Genomic DNA, 17,738 nt, shown 5'->3' on the forward strand with positions numbered 1-17,738 from the left:
GCAGGACTCATACTTGTTAGTCAACAGTCACAGATTCGCTCCCTGCTGCTGTTGAATCCTGCTGCGTGCCCCCCTGGCCTCTCCTAAGATAGATATCATTTCTCTTAAAATGTGCACCGGACACAGTCGCTGTGCTGATTTTCATCCCTGTAGCGTGCAAAGCAGGATCTGTATGGGGCGGGTGGCAGTGGCAGTCATCCATGTCTTAATGGCACTGGTATCGTTTAATGAGGGTGTTAACGAGGCCATTATATCTCTGGCTGCAGGGTCGAGCTTCACAGAGCTCCACTGAACTAGCCGTGATTTAGACTAACAGCACAAAGAAGTTACAGCTGCCAAAGATTAAATACGAGGGTATGTTAATGGATCAATCCAAAACTAGATGGAGATAGATGTGTTCAATTTACACCACAATGGGATCTAAAAATGGGTGACATAAGCAACATTTTATTCAATTAATATTTGGGAATCAACTCAGGAAAGGTTGGCGTTCAGTGATATCACATCTGAGTCAAGTTAAAGGTCCAGTCTGTAAGATTTAGAGGGATGTGACATCTAGTGGTGAGGACTGCAGATTTGAACCAGCCGAAACTCTCCAGTTAAGAGTTCCTTCAGTGTTCATTGTTCAGGAGGTTTTTACTGGGAGCTGAATTATCTGCAGAGGTCTCTTCCTCCCCAAAACAAACTACCCAGGTGATTAAAACAGGTAAAAACACTGAATAAAGCAGTTTCATGTTACAAATCAGTATTTCGCTGATACTGTTTAGCACGTTGTAGACAGCCTGCTTGCCCAGCACCTGCAAATGTGGGCTCACCTTTTTCTCTGATAACTTAATTCCCTTATTTGTTAGTCAGATGTTCAGGAAATCTTTACTATGAGCTGAATTATTCACAGAGATCTCCTCCTGTCCGGACAGACTCTCTGACAGACTCGGTAGATTAAACTGCTAAAAACACTGAATAAAGCAGTTTCAAGTTTTAAAAAAACAACATGTTTTTCCAATGCTCTTGTTGCAGAGGGGCTGTTAATTACGATGGCCAACATTAACACGTGAATGGCCCTATCTAGAGCCAGTGTTTGGTTTGTCCATTCTGGGCTACTGTAGAAACATGGCTGTAGTCTCTGTATATGAGGACCTGCTCCCTATGTAGACATAAACAACTCAGTCTAAGGTAGTGAAAACACATTATATTATGTTACAGTTCTGCCAATATATACCACTAAACCCTTCACGTCAACTTAACAAACTTAAATCTTTCCAGTTCTATAACTCTCAAGAATTTTCATTAACACAAGTTTTATTATAATTTAAGAATAAACCTACCATATTACAGATTTGACCTTTATCTGTCTATTTATCTGCACTACCTACTTTTGCTAATAAAAGATTTCAGAGTGATAAAATATGGTATGAGAAAGGTATACAACTTAAAAAGGATAAGGAGGATAAGGTTGGCCTTACTCTGCATTTTTCTTATTATCATCAAATCCCCCAAAAGGAGCAAAACCAGCAATGTTTTAGTCTGTCTCTCAATACTGTCTGACTTCCTGTCTGTGGCTCTCAGCTCCAATCCCATTGGTTTCTACCAAAGATATATATGTCATTAAAAACAGCACAAAATATAAATATAAATATAAATATAGATATAAAATATAATTAAGATTTTGTGTTTGACAGACTTAATTGTTTTTTTTGTTTTTTGTTTTTTAAAACAGCTCGTAACTATTTTTATTAAACAAACAGGAGGAGATGATGCATTTGTTGGGGACTATTTTCAGCAGTGGATTAATCCACATTTGGTGCAGCAGCATGGTGTGTATTGGGTTGAGTCAAAACAAACTACAGCATGTGCGTTCATGGTGATGAAGGAAAATGTCACTCATATTTATAGACATATATGTATATATCAACAGCCATTAACATCAAATCCTATATGAATGTAAAACCATGTTTTCTACATACATGACACAATTGAAGCTTGTTTGTGTACTGTGAAGACATGTTACACAGAGTAGTACTACATGTACACACACTGGCACAATATTCACATGATTTTATGTTTTTATTTTTGCCATTTTTCACAAAGGAAGGTAAACAAGCAGCGAAGAGTCACACATGATACACAGAAACACTCACAATCCATCTTGAAGATTTAGAAAGCTTGTGTCCTGAGGGAGCGGTAAAAGCAGTCTCACACACACGTGCACACACACACACACACACACACACACACACACACACACACACACACGGCTGCCAGAAAGGTTCATTCGAGGACGGCAGAGTCGCGTGTTGCCGAGCAGCATGTCGTATCGTGCAGAGATGACAAGTGAGGCAGGACTCTGATGTGCTTTTTATTGGCTTTTGACTTTTGCATTTTCTTAATTTCTCAATAAATATATTTCAGCTTTTTGAAGGGCTGCTTTGTGTCAGAAACTCTCTTTCTGTCTATTCTCTTTGTATGTTTTTGTTTATTTCATGACATTCCCGGGTTGCCTGGCAGCATGTTATTTTCGTCAACATGTTTGTGTTTTGTCACTGGTGGCCTCCACAGGGTCTCGCTGATAACGAGGCACAGATTTCCCCGTAAACATGTCAGAAAAGAACCATGGGTAGTTAACATGTCGAGACTGCATACAGTCTGATGGCATTTTAAAACAGCAAATGTCAGTTGTAATCCGTGACGAACAAGACATGTCACCTTTTAAAGTTAACGGCAACCAAACAAGGAAACTGTCTTTGATATAAAATATAACTTTCAAACTTATTTTGTTTGGATTTCTTAAAGGGACAGTTCAGGCCCAATTTAAAAAATACATATTTCACCTTTTATCTGTAGTGTAGCTTGTGGAGTGTTGGAGATATCGGCTGTAGAGATGTCTGCCTTCTCTCCAGTGTAATGGAACTAGATGGCACTCAGCTTGTGGTTCTCAAAGCCCCCCACAATACATTTGAAAAACTCAGTAGCAATGTCACTTTCTATAAATCATGACCCACTTACTCAGGATAATCTTGAGACCCTGTTGTGAGCAGTTTCATGTAGGAACTATTTTCTTTCTACTGAACTGCACCTGCCAACCATGTCACTACCCAGAAGGAAGTGTGCACCTTCTCATGGACGAGAGGCTGTTTGTGACAGCGCAAAATGTAAACATTAATGGCGTCCTCCTCTGCTGAACTGTGACATTGGATAGCTGAGAGCTAGCAGTAGAGGCACACTTACTTCTGCTTGGTGATATGTGGTTGGCAGGTGTAGTCTGGTAGAAAGAAAATAGGTCTTCCATGAAACTGCTCACAACAAAATCTGTGGATTGTCTTGGGTCACTGGTTCATGATTTTGGGAAAGAGGCATTAATGTTGAGTTTTATATTTTGAGCACCACAAGCTGAGTGCCAGCTAGTTCCATTATACTGAAGAGAAGACATACACCTTTGTAGACAATATCGCCAACACTCAACAACTCCATAACGATCTAGATTGATTAATAGCACTACAGGTAAGAGAAAAAAATGTATTTTTTTATTTGGGGGTGAACTGTCACTTAAGAAGATGAGGAGTATTTATATTGAGGCTGGGGCTTTTAGATTTTCAGATTTGGGTACCAGGTAGGGACAGCCTGATAGGGGGTGTTCATTTCTTTGGAAATGTAGAAAACACAAAGTCCTTAACCATTTAAAAAAGTCAGTCACATCACAACCAGATTCTCAGGATTAAAACTAGCTGAATTCAAAGCAAATTGTGTACTTGTGTTATTTCAGTGTACCGAGCAGAGTGCCTCTGTTCACCTGATGAACATGAGTCCAACATTCACTCTCCTTTCAACTCTGACTCAGACTTTGGACAGAAATGTCTGGTTCTTTTTGTTTGGGTGGTTGTTGGACTCGTTTACTGTGTGTCTGCCATTGCCCTGCAAGCGCAAGCACACACACAGACACAGACACACACACACGGACAGCACCTGTGTGTGTGAGAACTGGGTCAGCTTCTGTTGTTATTCATATCACCACCATCGGTCTCATAATGCTGTAGGCATTATGGAAATCACATGCAAAACACACACCCACATACACACACTCTTTCTCTCTTTCTCACTGTCTGTCACAAACACACACACACACACACACACACACACACACACACACACTTTCAAAAACAAACTTTACTCCATTCCCCCCCTGTGGCAACTCCCAACAGATGGGAGCTAAAACCTTCCCAGGCTACAGACAATAGAGTGGGATATACATAGATACTATTTCTCTGTCTAACTCTAAATATAGCAGATTATACAGCTATCCAGATATGATCAAACCACTTATTTCTGTTGTTTAATAAATTCTTTCATTCCACAGTGTTAACTGTTGTTATTGTGAGACTCTATTTTATTTATTCAGTCTTCTCTTCCATCATCCATCATCTGTCTTATCTTTTTACCTTCTCAGATACATCCTCGGGCTCAGAGGGCGAGGGTCAGGGAGACGGCGATGAAGAGGAGGGAGGAGATGGCGAAGAAGAGGACGGAGGAGGTGGCGGCGGAACCTCATCCAGCAGGGAGGGCAGCATCAGCATGGAGCACTGGATAAGCCGGGCCATCCACGGCACCTCCTCCACCACCACTACGACCTCCTCCACGGCTTCGTCGTCCTCTTCCTCCACGCGCAGTGGGGGGAGTGGGGCGGCTGGAGGCAGGCTGGCCGACGTCCTGGCCCAACACGTCCACATCTCTGCCCACCACCAACACCTCCGCCACCACCATCATCACCACCACCACCGCAAGACAGGTAAGAGGTTAGGACTGAACCAGTCTGGGTGTCTCTAATCCTGACACCTTTAGCCAAATCTTAAAGCTCTTAGTCAAATACAGACATCTTTAGAGAAAGACACAAACTCTTGAAGCAAATGAAGGAGACCCTTAGGCAACTTTAGACAGCAAAGTCCAGACAATCATAGGCAAACAGAAACATCCTTAACAAAATCGGACTCTTTTAGAAAAGCCTTGAGACAGTCCTAGCAAACTTCTTACTTCTTTAGCAAACTCTGAGTAATTAAAAAAATCTAGACACTTTAAGTAAAGTACAAACTCCTTTAGCAAAGAACAGAGACACAGTTAGCAAACAAAAGACATCCCAAGCAAACTTAAAGCACCCTCCAGACACTTAAGAAAGGCCAGACACCCTGAGCCAACTCCTAAAACCCTATGCTCCTTCATACCTTTAGCAAACTCCAGATAACCTACGCAACAAAAGAGAAAGGTACTTAGCCACATTAAAACATCTACATCAATGTCCAGAAACCCTTTGACATCTCTTGAGAAATCTTTGTCTAGAGTTGGCAAAATGCAGAGTCTTTTAGCAAAGAGCAGGGGCTCTTAAGAAAGGCAAGACATCCTTAGCCAAGTCATAAAACCTTTTGCCAAAGCCAGACACTGTTTGCAAACTCCATAAAACTGGTACTTAGCCACATTCAAACATCTTTAGAAAAATTCCAGACACCCTCAGATATCTCTTGACACCCTCAGCCAAATTTAGATCTAGAATTGGCTAAATGTAGACACAATTTTTTTTTACATCTGTCCTGACCGAATCCAGACTCAACTGTTTTGATGAAGTTTTCTGAAATCCAGCACAGGTTTCATCACACAAGATGTTATATTTAACTTCTCAGTTAGGGAAATAGTTAAACGTGTTTGGATATTTTTGCTGTTACAGTTAGAAATGATGTTTGAAGGCTAGTGAATGCTGATGACTTGTGAGCACAAATCATGTGCTTATTATGAGAGTGTTCTTCTGTGAGCTGTTAGCCTGTGGGGTAAAATTAAAACTATTTGTAACAGGATGAAATGGACAAACAGGATGCAAATGCATGGCTGTAACATGTAAATTCAGTGTGTTTTAGAAGTTGTCCTGATACTGCTTTCAAGGTAATTTAAACACTGCTTTACTCCCAAAAGGCAGTGTCAAAATGCTGCACATTCAGCATACTTAAACTTTAAAAGGAATTCATGAGCATAAAGAAGTTGTTGGAAAATTAAAAGTCACCATGTCAAAGTGTCAAATAATTAGAATTATTTTAAAAGACAAAACAAAAGAAGATATAGGTATACATAAAAAGTGATCAAGCATGACTGTTGTCTATCTCAAATTGGGATTCAGAAATGTTACTGCAGTCTGAATTTCTCTGAATATATTTTTTTTTTACTGTAAATAGTGCACTTAAAGGTGGTGTCATTTCTTCCGGACAAAGATTGTTAATAGCATGTACAATAGCATGTGCCAAATTTACCATCCATCTCACTCCCACTGCCTTTCTCTCTATACATCCATGACCTTTTCCGTGTCCTGTGCTCAAGCGCAAATGCCCCTTGTAGCCGATTGGCAGGATTAGTCTTTTGTAGCTTGGTCTGAGCTACTGTGTTTGTTTCCCATCTACAGAGCCAGAGCTGTGTGTGAACACCTGGATATTTTTTTCAGTGCGCACAAAACAGATAGCCAGCAAACTGTGAGGAGATATTTGCTGAATTAGATAAAAAAGTGTTTTGGATTAAAATTGCTGACTGCATCTTTAAGCTATTCCATATTTTGCCAAAGAATCCTCATAAGACACCGTGGAGGTCCCCGAATCCCAGTTTGGGAACAACAAGGCTGAAAACTGCAGCGAGAACTTCAAAGCTTGTCTAATTTGGTCTTAAAATAAAGCAATGTATCCTTGAGTTTATTCATTGTAGGTAAAGTTAGTTGGCTGTTGAGAGGTTTCTAATAAAATGTGTTTGGCTGGAAGGACTGTGTGTGTGTGTGTGTGTGTAGTGGGTGGGCTTACTGTTCAGTCTTTGAAGTTTAAATGTGTTAACTGGGGATGTTGGGTGGTAAAGTTTGTTTATTTGGAGGGTTGTATCTCTGTGTAGAGTTTGTAAATGCAGGTTTTTACAGTGCTTCTGCTTCTTGTATTAACTCTGTGTTTGTTAGTGTCCTGCTACGTGTCATATGTCTGAAGTAACAACAGTTAAAACTTCACTTTAAGCTCCCACTCTTATTTCTAGATTTTCTTACTTTTTTGGCTTTAACCACATATTTAATTTTTCATGGTATGAATGTTACCTAAAGGAGCTGTAAATCGGATCTGTTTTTGTGCTATTGGTGTCCCTTCACATCCGATTGGTTTTGATCAGACCAACATAAGAAGTTAAAGAGTTTTTAGATTGTTTATTCAGCCCAAGAAGTGGGATAATTTACCATGACTAATATATATTATGACAAATCATTTAAAGTATTCTAAGTTATATGGACTTAATTAAAATTCTACATTATTGTAAAGGTGGTCTGTTTTTAATAGCCCAGAGAAATGCCCACAGTAGCTACAGTAGCAAACCTGTCAATACCAAGAATGGAGTAACAATGAAATCTTGGCAATATTATTAATTATAATCTATTACAAGAATTAAATGTTTTCAGTCACCCACAGAAAAAAAACAAGGTAACAATACGAGACATATCCTGACAGTTGATACGGTGACTGCGAGATGATGTCTGCTATTTATATACAGTATGTTATACCTGTTCCCTTTAAAACCATAGCCTGAGGGATTTACAGAGAAACATACCAACCAAAGGACAGAGCATGAACTCCTAACCACACTAACACACCATTCTCCTGCATAGCTCAAAGGGCAGAATGTGGCACCAACACTACAACAGGGCGGAAGTTCCTTTGCAGCTGCCGCAACCATAAACCTACAGTAAACACATGAAAGTGAAAAACTGGCCCGCTGCTGTCACAGAATCCTGTTTGTGCCTCCTCCCGCTGTTTGCTGAGGTAACATTGTGACTAAATGCTAAATTGTTTTCATGCTGGCACGGTTGGTACCCAGCTCTGAAAATAATGCATGGACAGACACAGAGAGAGCCCCCTGCCAGCTCCGCCCGCCAGCATCCACCTCCTTCACAGCTCAGATGTGACAGGAGAGCTTCTGTGCAACGCTGGTGGTTTACCAGTTTGTTTATTTTCCTGTGTCACCATTCCCTGCAGTCTCAAATTAGTAAAAGCAGAAAGATGTTAGCAAAGGAGCAGCTGCTGAAAGTATGTGGGCCTCTGCAGAGCGGCATTTAGGCTGCTCAAAAGAATGAGCTGAGAAAGATGGTGAGGATACTGGAGGAAAATGTGTTTCAGAACTTTTCGGATAAAATCGGAAGTAATAAACTGCAGGTGAAAGTTAGAAGTAGCTCTTTCTATTTGATGTTTGAGATGAAATTCACCCAGCTGCATCTTGAAATGCACAAACTACCTACACTAGTTTTGGTACTTAGATACACACTAACACACAACATTCAAATATATTCACATTATCATTACTTCATAATATAAAAATTACCCACAAGAAAATACGGAATTTTCATTCTTGACTTTTGGGGTAGAGTTTAGCTTCCTCAAAAGAATAAAATAGTAGCTCAAAGGTTTGCTTAATTGCTTTTGGAGATTTCAACTCTCACATCTTCATCATTGAATGAAACTGGCTTCTGGTAGTGTATTATATCATCTGAAGACCTAATTCTGCATTTAGACTTCTCAGTTTGTGGCTGTTATATTTCATTTTAGTGATCCTGTAGCCATTTGACTATCACCATCGGGTCAGGAGCATTACCAAAGTAATCAAACCCCTGGGTCACCCACACACCCACCATCACTAGCAGGTGATGAGGAATTATTCCATGCAGGTTTATTTTTATTCATAAAACCTTGAATACTGTTATATCCCCAGGTTGGTCTCAGGGAGAAACATAAAGTTAGATGAGGAATATGAGGATCCAAGTTGTTCAGCAGTTTAACCTTATATTGGCAAATATGGAAGCATAAAGACAGGCTCGGAGGTAAAATCAAATCACACAGCGAACTAAACTGCCTGAAAAGAAATATTAGAACAAACAAAAATTTACAAAAATTGGCAGCTCTTCCCTATGATGCTTCCTGACAAGAAAATGAAAGGTGGTGAAGACTAAAAAACAGGTAACAATAGCTTAGAATAATCTGACAACAAAATTACTACCTTAAATCATGCAACTTTTTAAAGTTAAAATAGCAGCTTTAACATAATTGTGATGGTACACTCACATGTAATAGGAAGAATGTCGCCGGTGTCATTCCCACTTCACACCCTAAACGCCTGTTCTTGCACTATGTAACTTTGGTGAGCAGGTAAGATCTCTCAGGGGAAGTGAGTAGCATCACACACCACTAGCTATCTATAAGTGGAAGCTAGCTCTGTATTCTCAGTACAGACATCATGGCAGAGGTGTAGAATCTTTGTTATAAGGAGGAATGCAGCATAGATCAGTCACACATTTAGCAATGGGGGGAATGCACCATACTATATACTATATGTAAACATCCACCATTGGAGTGAAGTCAGAAATCTATATAAGACAGTGTTTTATTAATGTGCATTTCAGTCCATTATTCAGTATATATCAAGATAAACAGCTGATGGAGATATGGTTTATTTCAGGTTCTTCTTTCTCTTCGGTGACGCTTAAAGTCACACGCTTTGTGAACATCAACCATTTAGTCTGTTTTATTACATTTTGTATGATATTTCGTATGATATTTTGGCTGATTTTACTCCCCTGGAATTCCACTCGGGGGTTTTTTAATGTGCAAACTGAAAATCCGTTAAAAGCAGGTAGATTGAAACATCATTTTTTATTAATCCTGTATTATATTATACACCTAATGCACTATCCAACTATAAAGACAAAAAAACATGTCATCTGATGCTGAGGATGGTTTTGGTTTGGTGTTAGTACAGTCTTTTGTCCAGGGTTATCTTTGGTTGTAGTTTATCATTTGGTTTATGTGTTTTTCATAGCCAATTCTGACGGTTACACATTTCCATTACATTGTACATTTTTCAGTTGGTGTAAAGTTTCATTAACTCTTTTCTTCATGTATATCACAGAGGAAATCCACAGCCTTGTACACATGTGTGAGTTACAGCCCTGTTTCTCATTTCCTTGTTCAAGGCCAAAGCAGCAGCTGGCGTGTGTTTTCAGTGTGTGTGTGTTAATACTTAAGGGAGATCGTTTTCTGCACAGCCTCGTTTTTTATTCAGCTCTTATCGGAGCAGCTTGGCCTGCTCATGCAGATAACTTTTTGTTCCCTCTCCCCAGTCTATTGTCCCTCCTTTCATCCCTGTTACAGGATCGTTGTGGACAATCTGGTTGTTGTGGTTGACTTTTTGCAGAGTTTAGGTTGAATAGTGCACAATGTGTTTGTGTCACTGTGTGCCTCTTGTGTTTCAGATAACAACAGTAAGTGCTTGTTTGTGCGGTTGTGCTGCTGTTGCTATGTGATTATTGAAAACCGTTTAGAGACATGTGGTGCTCTTTTGATGAAAGTTGAAACTTATTTAATCCCAAGCACCTGCGAGCACTAAAATAAACTCAGTGTCTTTTTATTGAGAACAAATACAGATCTGACATTCCTCCTTGGTACATTAATGAGTGGTTTAATTCAAATGTCAGATTATAGATTGTCTCCTCACACGTAGTGATACAGTATATCAGTAAATTATTTAACTTTTACAGTACAACTTTTACTGTATCTTTGCTTCCTTTAATTGCAAAAAAAGTATTTTTCTAGAGACACCTGGGCAAGAGGCCAGTACAAAAACAACTAGAAATACAAAACAAACTTAAACTGTAAATACCACAAAAGGTTTTAAAAATGTCCAGATAAAAAATATATGGAGGTACTTGATCTTCCAAGGCTATTCAAATTAAGTAATTGCTACATATTACAAACAAAAGCAACTGAGAGTGCAATTTATAAGAGCCTTTAAAATTATCATCAGTTCACCAAAAATAACCACCTCTGACATTCAACATTGTTCCAGCATGAGGGAACGATGTACTTAAAAGTTGTTGTTTTTTCCCTAACTGAGTCGACTAACATCTGCAGAACATCTGTGAGAGTTCAGGCCTTGTTTTGATTCAGCACAGATTTGTATACAGGTGAAGAGGAACCAACTCAAAGAGAGATTTATATATAAAAGTCAACCAGCGGTGCACGTCAGCTTAACCCAGTTATTGAATATCCAGCACATGTATGGTAAGCAACATTTTTAGACAGTGGACTGGTACATTCCTGAAGAACAGGTTCAAATAAATGTTGTTTCCTTCCCTGAAAAGAGAATCGATGTAATTGGAACTAAAGCTGTGAACCATGTTTTTCAGATGTGCTTTGAAAGACAGATTCTGATCTATAATCAACCCGAAATATTTAGCATTTTTAGGCCGTTCCAATTTCAAATCCTTTAAGAGTCAGGGGATGTTAGCTGGTAACTTCCTTTGCCTTTTTTTAAGAAACAGGCACTGATTTGCAAATATGTAATATATTTTTTGTACTATAACATGATGAAATCTTATAGTGCCCAGTTTAACTAGACTGAACTGTGTTTCAAGATAGATGTGTCTCTTTAAAGGAACAGTTCAACCCAATATCAAAAATACATAATTCTCCTCTTACTTGTACTGCTGTTCACCAGTCTGAATTGTTTTGGTGTGAGTTGCAGAGTTTTGGAGATACGGGCTGTAGAGATGTCTGCCTTCTCTCCAGTTTAATGGAACTAGATGGCATTTGGCTTGTGTGCTCAAAAATGAAAAAAAAAAAAAAAAATCCATTTGAAAACTCACCAACAATGTCTCTTTCCAGAAATCATGATCCGGTTACTGTTATCTTTCTACCAATCTACACCCGCCAACTATATGACGCAGAAGGACATGTTTATCTGCCTCTAGTTCACCTAGCACCACTATGTTAGCTAATGTTACAGCCAGTGGTATAGTTTAGTTGATGAGGTGGGTGTAGTTAGATGGGTCATATATAGTCCAATTTTTTGGGGGGGCGAGGGGCTGATAGGTGGGTAAAATGTAACGGCCAGAAAAAGAGGTGGGTATACCCTTAGCAAATTTGCGAATCCTAGTATAGCAAAGGAATGACCTGCCCTACTTTCCTTATGATGGCTAGTGCTTGTTGTCTTCATTGGGTGGATTGGATAGGTTCAGGGTAGGAATGTAAGGGTAAGCCAATCAGAGGCAGAGTAAGGCGGGCCATTCTTTCACTATCCCAGTATTCGTAATTTCACATACCTTGAATACCTGCGGAAACCCTCCTCCGCACTACTGGTTACAGCTCAGCCGAAGAGGACGCCATTAATGTTTACATCTTGGCCGTCCATGAGTAGATGCATGCTTCCTTCTGGGCTTTGGTACAGTTGGCTGGTGTGGTTCAGTAGAAAAAAAAAAATAGTTCCTACATGAAAATGCTCACAACAAGGTCTGTGGATTATTATGAATAACTGGGTCATGATATCTGTTTATTTTTTAAAGGTATTTTTTTGGCATTTTGAGTACCACACGGCGAGTGCCATTATGTTCGAGAGACAATAGACATCCCTACAGCCGATACCTCCAACACTCAGCAACTTAAGCCAAAACAATCTAGATTGATAAATAGCACTACAGGTAAGAGGAAAAATATGTATTTCAGATTCTGGAGTGAGCTGTCCCTTTAAGGATATATAACACTGTGGTAACTGCACTGTGTCAAGAGAAAAGACTCCAGTGCCCTGAAAGTGAGGTTCCTGAATGACACACAACTTGACACCACTTTTCAAGATTCCCCTCCCTTCTTGTTCCTCACATGCAGGCCTTTTAACCCACCTCTCCTTGAGGAGGAGGAGGAGGGCATTGCCAGCTGGCATGGTAGAGAATGGAAACTCTGGGCCACGACGCTCCGGTAAGTTGAGATCGGAGCATGGCTGGCAGAGAGAAGAAGCAGGGTCAGTCTCCTGCCATCCCTCTCAGAGCTCACGGCAGGGATGTCGAATTTTTCCCTTTATAAGTTGCAGTGACTCTTTCCCCCAGTGTCTTCCATCATATGCTTGCTGTTGGAGTTGTGCCCTCGTTGGTTGTTTCCTCCTAATGGAATTTGTGCTTAGCCATGTTGTGAAAGTGCAGAAGAAAATATTTCAATGCTAACCTCACTAGCATTGAGCGTTGTTGTAGATGCATGAAACTATTGTGTTTTTGTGTGGGTTAAAACAAAAAAGCTGGCGCTCACAGCTTTTTAGAGTGAAGATTGTTGATGGTGAGAATCAACAATGCTTTTAAAGGGGCGAGATAGCAGCTTTTCCTCTTTTCAAGGTTACTCTGTTTGATGTTGTTTATTGATTTGGCTAATTATGCAGCATGTTTTTTAGTTGTTTGCTCAGCCAGAGGCAATCTGCTTTCAAAAATGCCTTTTCATCTAAGCCAGAAAGCAGATGGTGGAGGAATGTAGGCTGCCTGCCTGCGTCCTCTCCTTATTTTTCTCTTTTGTAATCCAGTATTCTTTAAATCTGCTACCTGCGATCATAAATACTGCATCAAAGAATGTAACACCTGTTTTGTATGGTTAAGAAAGGTTCTCATAAACAGCCAGACTTAAAACAAAAACAAAAACTTGAATAATATTGGCTTATTGTGCACCAGAGGTACAACCTGAAGACTCCATCAGCCAACTCACTGCTTGGCATGTGAAGAGACAGCAGCTGACTCTCTCATTTACTGAAGTGGATTGCTTGCGAATACAAAGTAATCCACACTGTGGTGAACCATGAGCATACAGTTAAAGAAAAGGCTGAATACTAGACCTTTTAATCAGCCATTCATCACTGTCAGAAAAAAAATATATACCCTGAATCCTTTAACACCATTCTGGAAGCTTTCCCTTATTCAATGTAATTAAGGCTACAGTCTGGATGAGGCCCATTGGGATTGCACTGTAGCATAGCCTCCCTGTCAGTGCTGCATATCTGTCAGGGGAATACTCTGTGGTGTCTGAGGAGTAACAGTTCAACAGCTTCCTGGATGCTATTCATCAGGTGTCTTATAACACTAGATGAGATGCAAAATTGCTCTTGAGGTTTTTCTTGAGACATGAATCATCTTGACTTGTTGTAGCTTTATAAATCCAGCCTTCTTTCTCTCTGATAAAGCTTGTATAGTGGATGTTTTACAATGCTTCAAGTTACAAGGCCGCTTAGCCTACAAAGTATCTCTGTGTTTCACTGAATTAAGTTCAATTTTATTGATAAAAAAAGCAGGGCAAACTTGAATAAAGTGTTTTTTGAACATAGATTACAACATCATGGCGAGTGACTCTCATCCAATTTACTTCTCACCCCAATCCACCACCAACTTGGTGTTTGAATGCACTACAATACCGTATCACATGGTCAAAACCCCCAAGTCCAACCTGTGCAGACTTCTTCGCTGCAGTTGCAGATTGCAGTCAACTGAAACTTCTCCTGTGTGCCAAGCTTGTGAGAGAACTTCAGTGCCTGATGCAAAAATACAAATGGCCCTCTCAGTGTTTGGTTGTCCCTTCTGGGCTACTGTAGAAACAACATGGTGGAGTCCATGGGAGAGGACCTGCTCCACATATAGATATAAACGGCTCACTCTAAGGTAACAAAAACACAAGATTCTTATTTTCAGGCAATAACACACTAATGAAAACATAGTTATGAATCTTATATGGAATTTCTGCCAATATATCCTCCTAAATCCTGCACACCGGAACGTTAAAGGGAACTCTTTAAAGTTCGTGCTTTAATGTTTGAAAAACACTGTATTTTCCTTACGCTATCTGTGCTGAAACACCTGTATTCACTCATTGTCCGAGACACTTTATTTTAGTGCCTGTCTCTTTAGGGGCCTGTCCATCAAAGCGTTCTCTCTGAGGACCACATATTTTTTTAATTCTTTGTGATGGGAGTGCCGCATATGTAGACTGCGCTACAAATGCCTGTTGGGCTTTTTTTGTTTCTAAGAGCCCAGAGCTGAAAAATGTCAAAACGCTTTGCTTGTCACTGTCACTTCAGTCATTAGATCACAGTGGAGGAGGGACTACTATTGCGAAGACAAACGCCACATCTTACATGCACATGTGCTGAACAACAACAACAATGGAGGAGAAATCTGGTGGACATGGAGTCTTGTGCCCCACTCCTGAAAAAGCCCAGTCTGCTTTGATTGGTTTAGTGCTTCTTGGTCTTCCATATCTCAGCATCTCTGCTCTGTTATTGCAGCCTGAGAGTGATTATAATGGAGAGTAACAGCACTTTCTACTGTAAAATATCATCAACGAAAGCTTCTAAACACAACCAGACATGTTCCAACAGGAATATAATCCAGTATTTGGGAGAAATTTACAATATCAACAATCAAGACTACATGTTTTCCTCCTGTTAGCATGTAGCTTCATGTAGCAGTGTACGTAATGTAAACAGTTGCAGTAGCATGCCTGGAGTAGATGACCATGTAAACAGATCATCAAGAGCTGACATCAGCTTGTAGCCAAAGCAGAAAAAAATGTTTGAAACTGAGTTTTCAGAACGGTGTGAAGCCTGAGGTTTTTGCTCACAGGGATTACTGTCACATATGAACAGCCACCATTTTAATTTTATATGGATGCCAGAAAATAATTAAATGGATAATAGATCCCCTATGAATAATAATAGGCCTTGTATCATATGTCATGCCAGCATATAGATTTTCTTTTATCAAATGTAAATATGTGTTTAAGTTGCTCTTCTGTGTCTCTGTCAGCGACAAGGCAATCCAAAGGGCTTTGCATGAGAGTTTAAAAGATATTTAGACAAGTTATAGCACAAGGCCAAGTCATGTCAGAGTCAAGGTGTTATAGGCAATTTAAATTGTTTTCTGCTCTTGTCAAGAAGTACATACAAATGATGTCATCCTGCGGATTGTGGTGCAAGGTCAAAAAACGCTTGAATGTGTTTTTTCAAAGGGCCGTTTCAAACAATTAATTTGGAGGACTTGTTGCTTTTCAACACCTTTGTTTTGGAGAAAATGTTTTGAAGATAGGAAAAACTTTCATACTCCACCTTTTGAGAAGAAGATTCTTTAAATCTTAAGAGAAGATAGTGAACATCCTTGAAGGCTTTTCTCTCGAAAAAAGTGAAACATCAGCAAGAGAGAAATCCCACATTTATATAGCTTGTCCCATTCTCACACACTCTCCTGTCACTGTGACTAGTGATTTCTGTGACCTTAAACATTTTTCAGACTGTCTTTTTGGGGTCTGCATCAACAGTGACAATGTTAACTCTAAGCTGTTTGATAGATAATTTGATGCAAGGTCTCAATTTTTCTCAGAGTTTTTCTAAGCACTTTAAGGACCTCTTGTCCATGCTGACTTAAAAGCTGAGATTGAAAATTCATTCTCAGCCTTGTTTGAGAATGGGCTTTCAATTTGTACTTGATTAAGGTGAGGAAATATCACCTTATTGGTAACTATGACATTTAGTTGGAAATAGGACACATCTGCACACTGTGAGCTCACCACCACCTTCTCCCTGGAACTCTTTGTGGTGGTATACCAGTGTCACACTACTAATTACATTTCTACTGAAGTGCTGACATTACTCTGCAGATTACAGTCACTGTTTGTGTGCTTGTCTTGATTGGCGGACTCACTAATCCACCGAAACACTTCAACAAGAGTTATGGGATGTGACCTTTTGCAGTTTCTTTAACCATTAAGCCACCTTTAAACCCTCCTTGACCCATGCGGGTTGATGGAACTGTCCCGTCCCTGAATCAGCCTCCTCAGCCGACCTGATTGGTATTCCAGCAGAGAAGGAGGCATTCATTATCATCATCCTCCTCTTCAGCCAGTGCTGATATTCCTCCTCATCACACATCATCTTAAATACATTCTGATGAGGTCACTGGACACTCGTGCATGTGCACACAGATAGGCCTGTGCACGCACGCACACACACATATTCCCAGGCAGATAAACAGCACGCGACTTCATAGAGTGCATGTCTAGTTCAGTGTAGCTCAAACAGACAGCCCAGATGTTGCAGAGACAGAATGTACAGCGTGCTACAGTAATTAGCATGCCCTTGCTGTGTGCTGCAGTATTGATATGCAGTCCATGTCTGGATAAAGAATTCTGTTTGGTCTCGCTGGCTTTGGCACGGTGCTTTGCTGGGAATCATCTCCCGCTTTCTCTCTCCCCTTGTTTCTTTGTCCTCCAACTACATATCTTTCTCCTCTGACTCTTTCTCAGCCTTTCAAATCACATTCAGTTCACCCTTAGTCAGCGTTATTGGCATGAAGGGATGGATAAGACAAATGCAGACAACAAACAGTACAAATGGAGGACATGAATCCACAGAAATTAGACACTAAGATAGATTACGTTACTGTTTTCTAAGGAGACAATAAATTCAGCATATGTCTCGTAAATGTAATTTAAAGTAATACTTTTATCATGTGAATTTGGCGTAAAAGTCTTTATTTTTAGTGTAAATTAAGGTTGATTAATAACTCAATACACATTACAAAGGAAGTGGGGTGTATATGTTTATATTTCTCCTAGAGAGAAAAAGTGATGATGAAATATTAAGCAAGTGGGAGACTGAGAAATCTAGCAAAAATACATCTTTGTTCCACTGCTGGGAGATTGTGAGTTTTGTTTCTTTGAACACTGAACATGTTTAATTCAGTTCTGTTTGTATGAGTGGAGGGTAAAAATAATAGAAAAATATAGTGAGTATTACTAGCAGATATTCACTGCGAGAAAAGCATGGAATACAGTATGTATATATAAAACACTATATGCTCAAAAGTGTGACGACACTACTTTCCTCATCCTTTTAGTGCTTTTGGTCTG

At 39.7% G+C, this 17,738-nt stretch overlaps 1 protein-coding gene across 8 annotated transcripts in view; it reads left to right on the forward strand.

Moving 5' to 3' along the window:
* The window catches only part of LOC117271387 (disco-interacting protein 2 homolog C), a 255,882-nt gene that overhangs the window by 156,380 nt on the left and 81,764 nt on the right, over positions 1 to 17,738 (forward strand). For 7 of the 8 annotated variants that reach the window (XM_078172954.1, XM_078172953.1, XM_078172951.1 and 4 more), the window contains exon 5: positions 4,442 to 4,780. In XM_078172954.1, coding sequence (XP_078029080.1) covers positions 4,442 to 4,780 — 339 coding nt within the window. Of the gene's footprint in view, positions 1 to 4,441; positions 4,781 to 12,695; positions 12,786 to 17,738 lie in introns of all 8 variants that reach the window. The other variant, XM_078172957.1, reaches the window with a different exon arrangement.

Source organism: Epinephelus lanceolatus, chromosome 12 (assembly GCF_041903045.1).
Source record: "Epinephelus lanceolatus isolate andai-2023 chromosome 12, ASM4190304v1, whole genome shotgun sequence".
NCBI lineage: Eukaryota > Metazoa > Chordata > Actinopteri > Perciformes > Serranidae > Epinephelus > Epinephelus lanceolatus.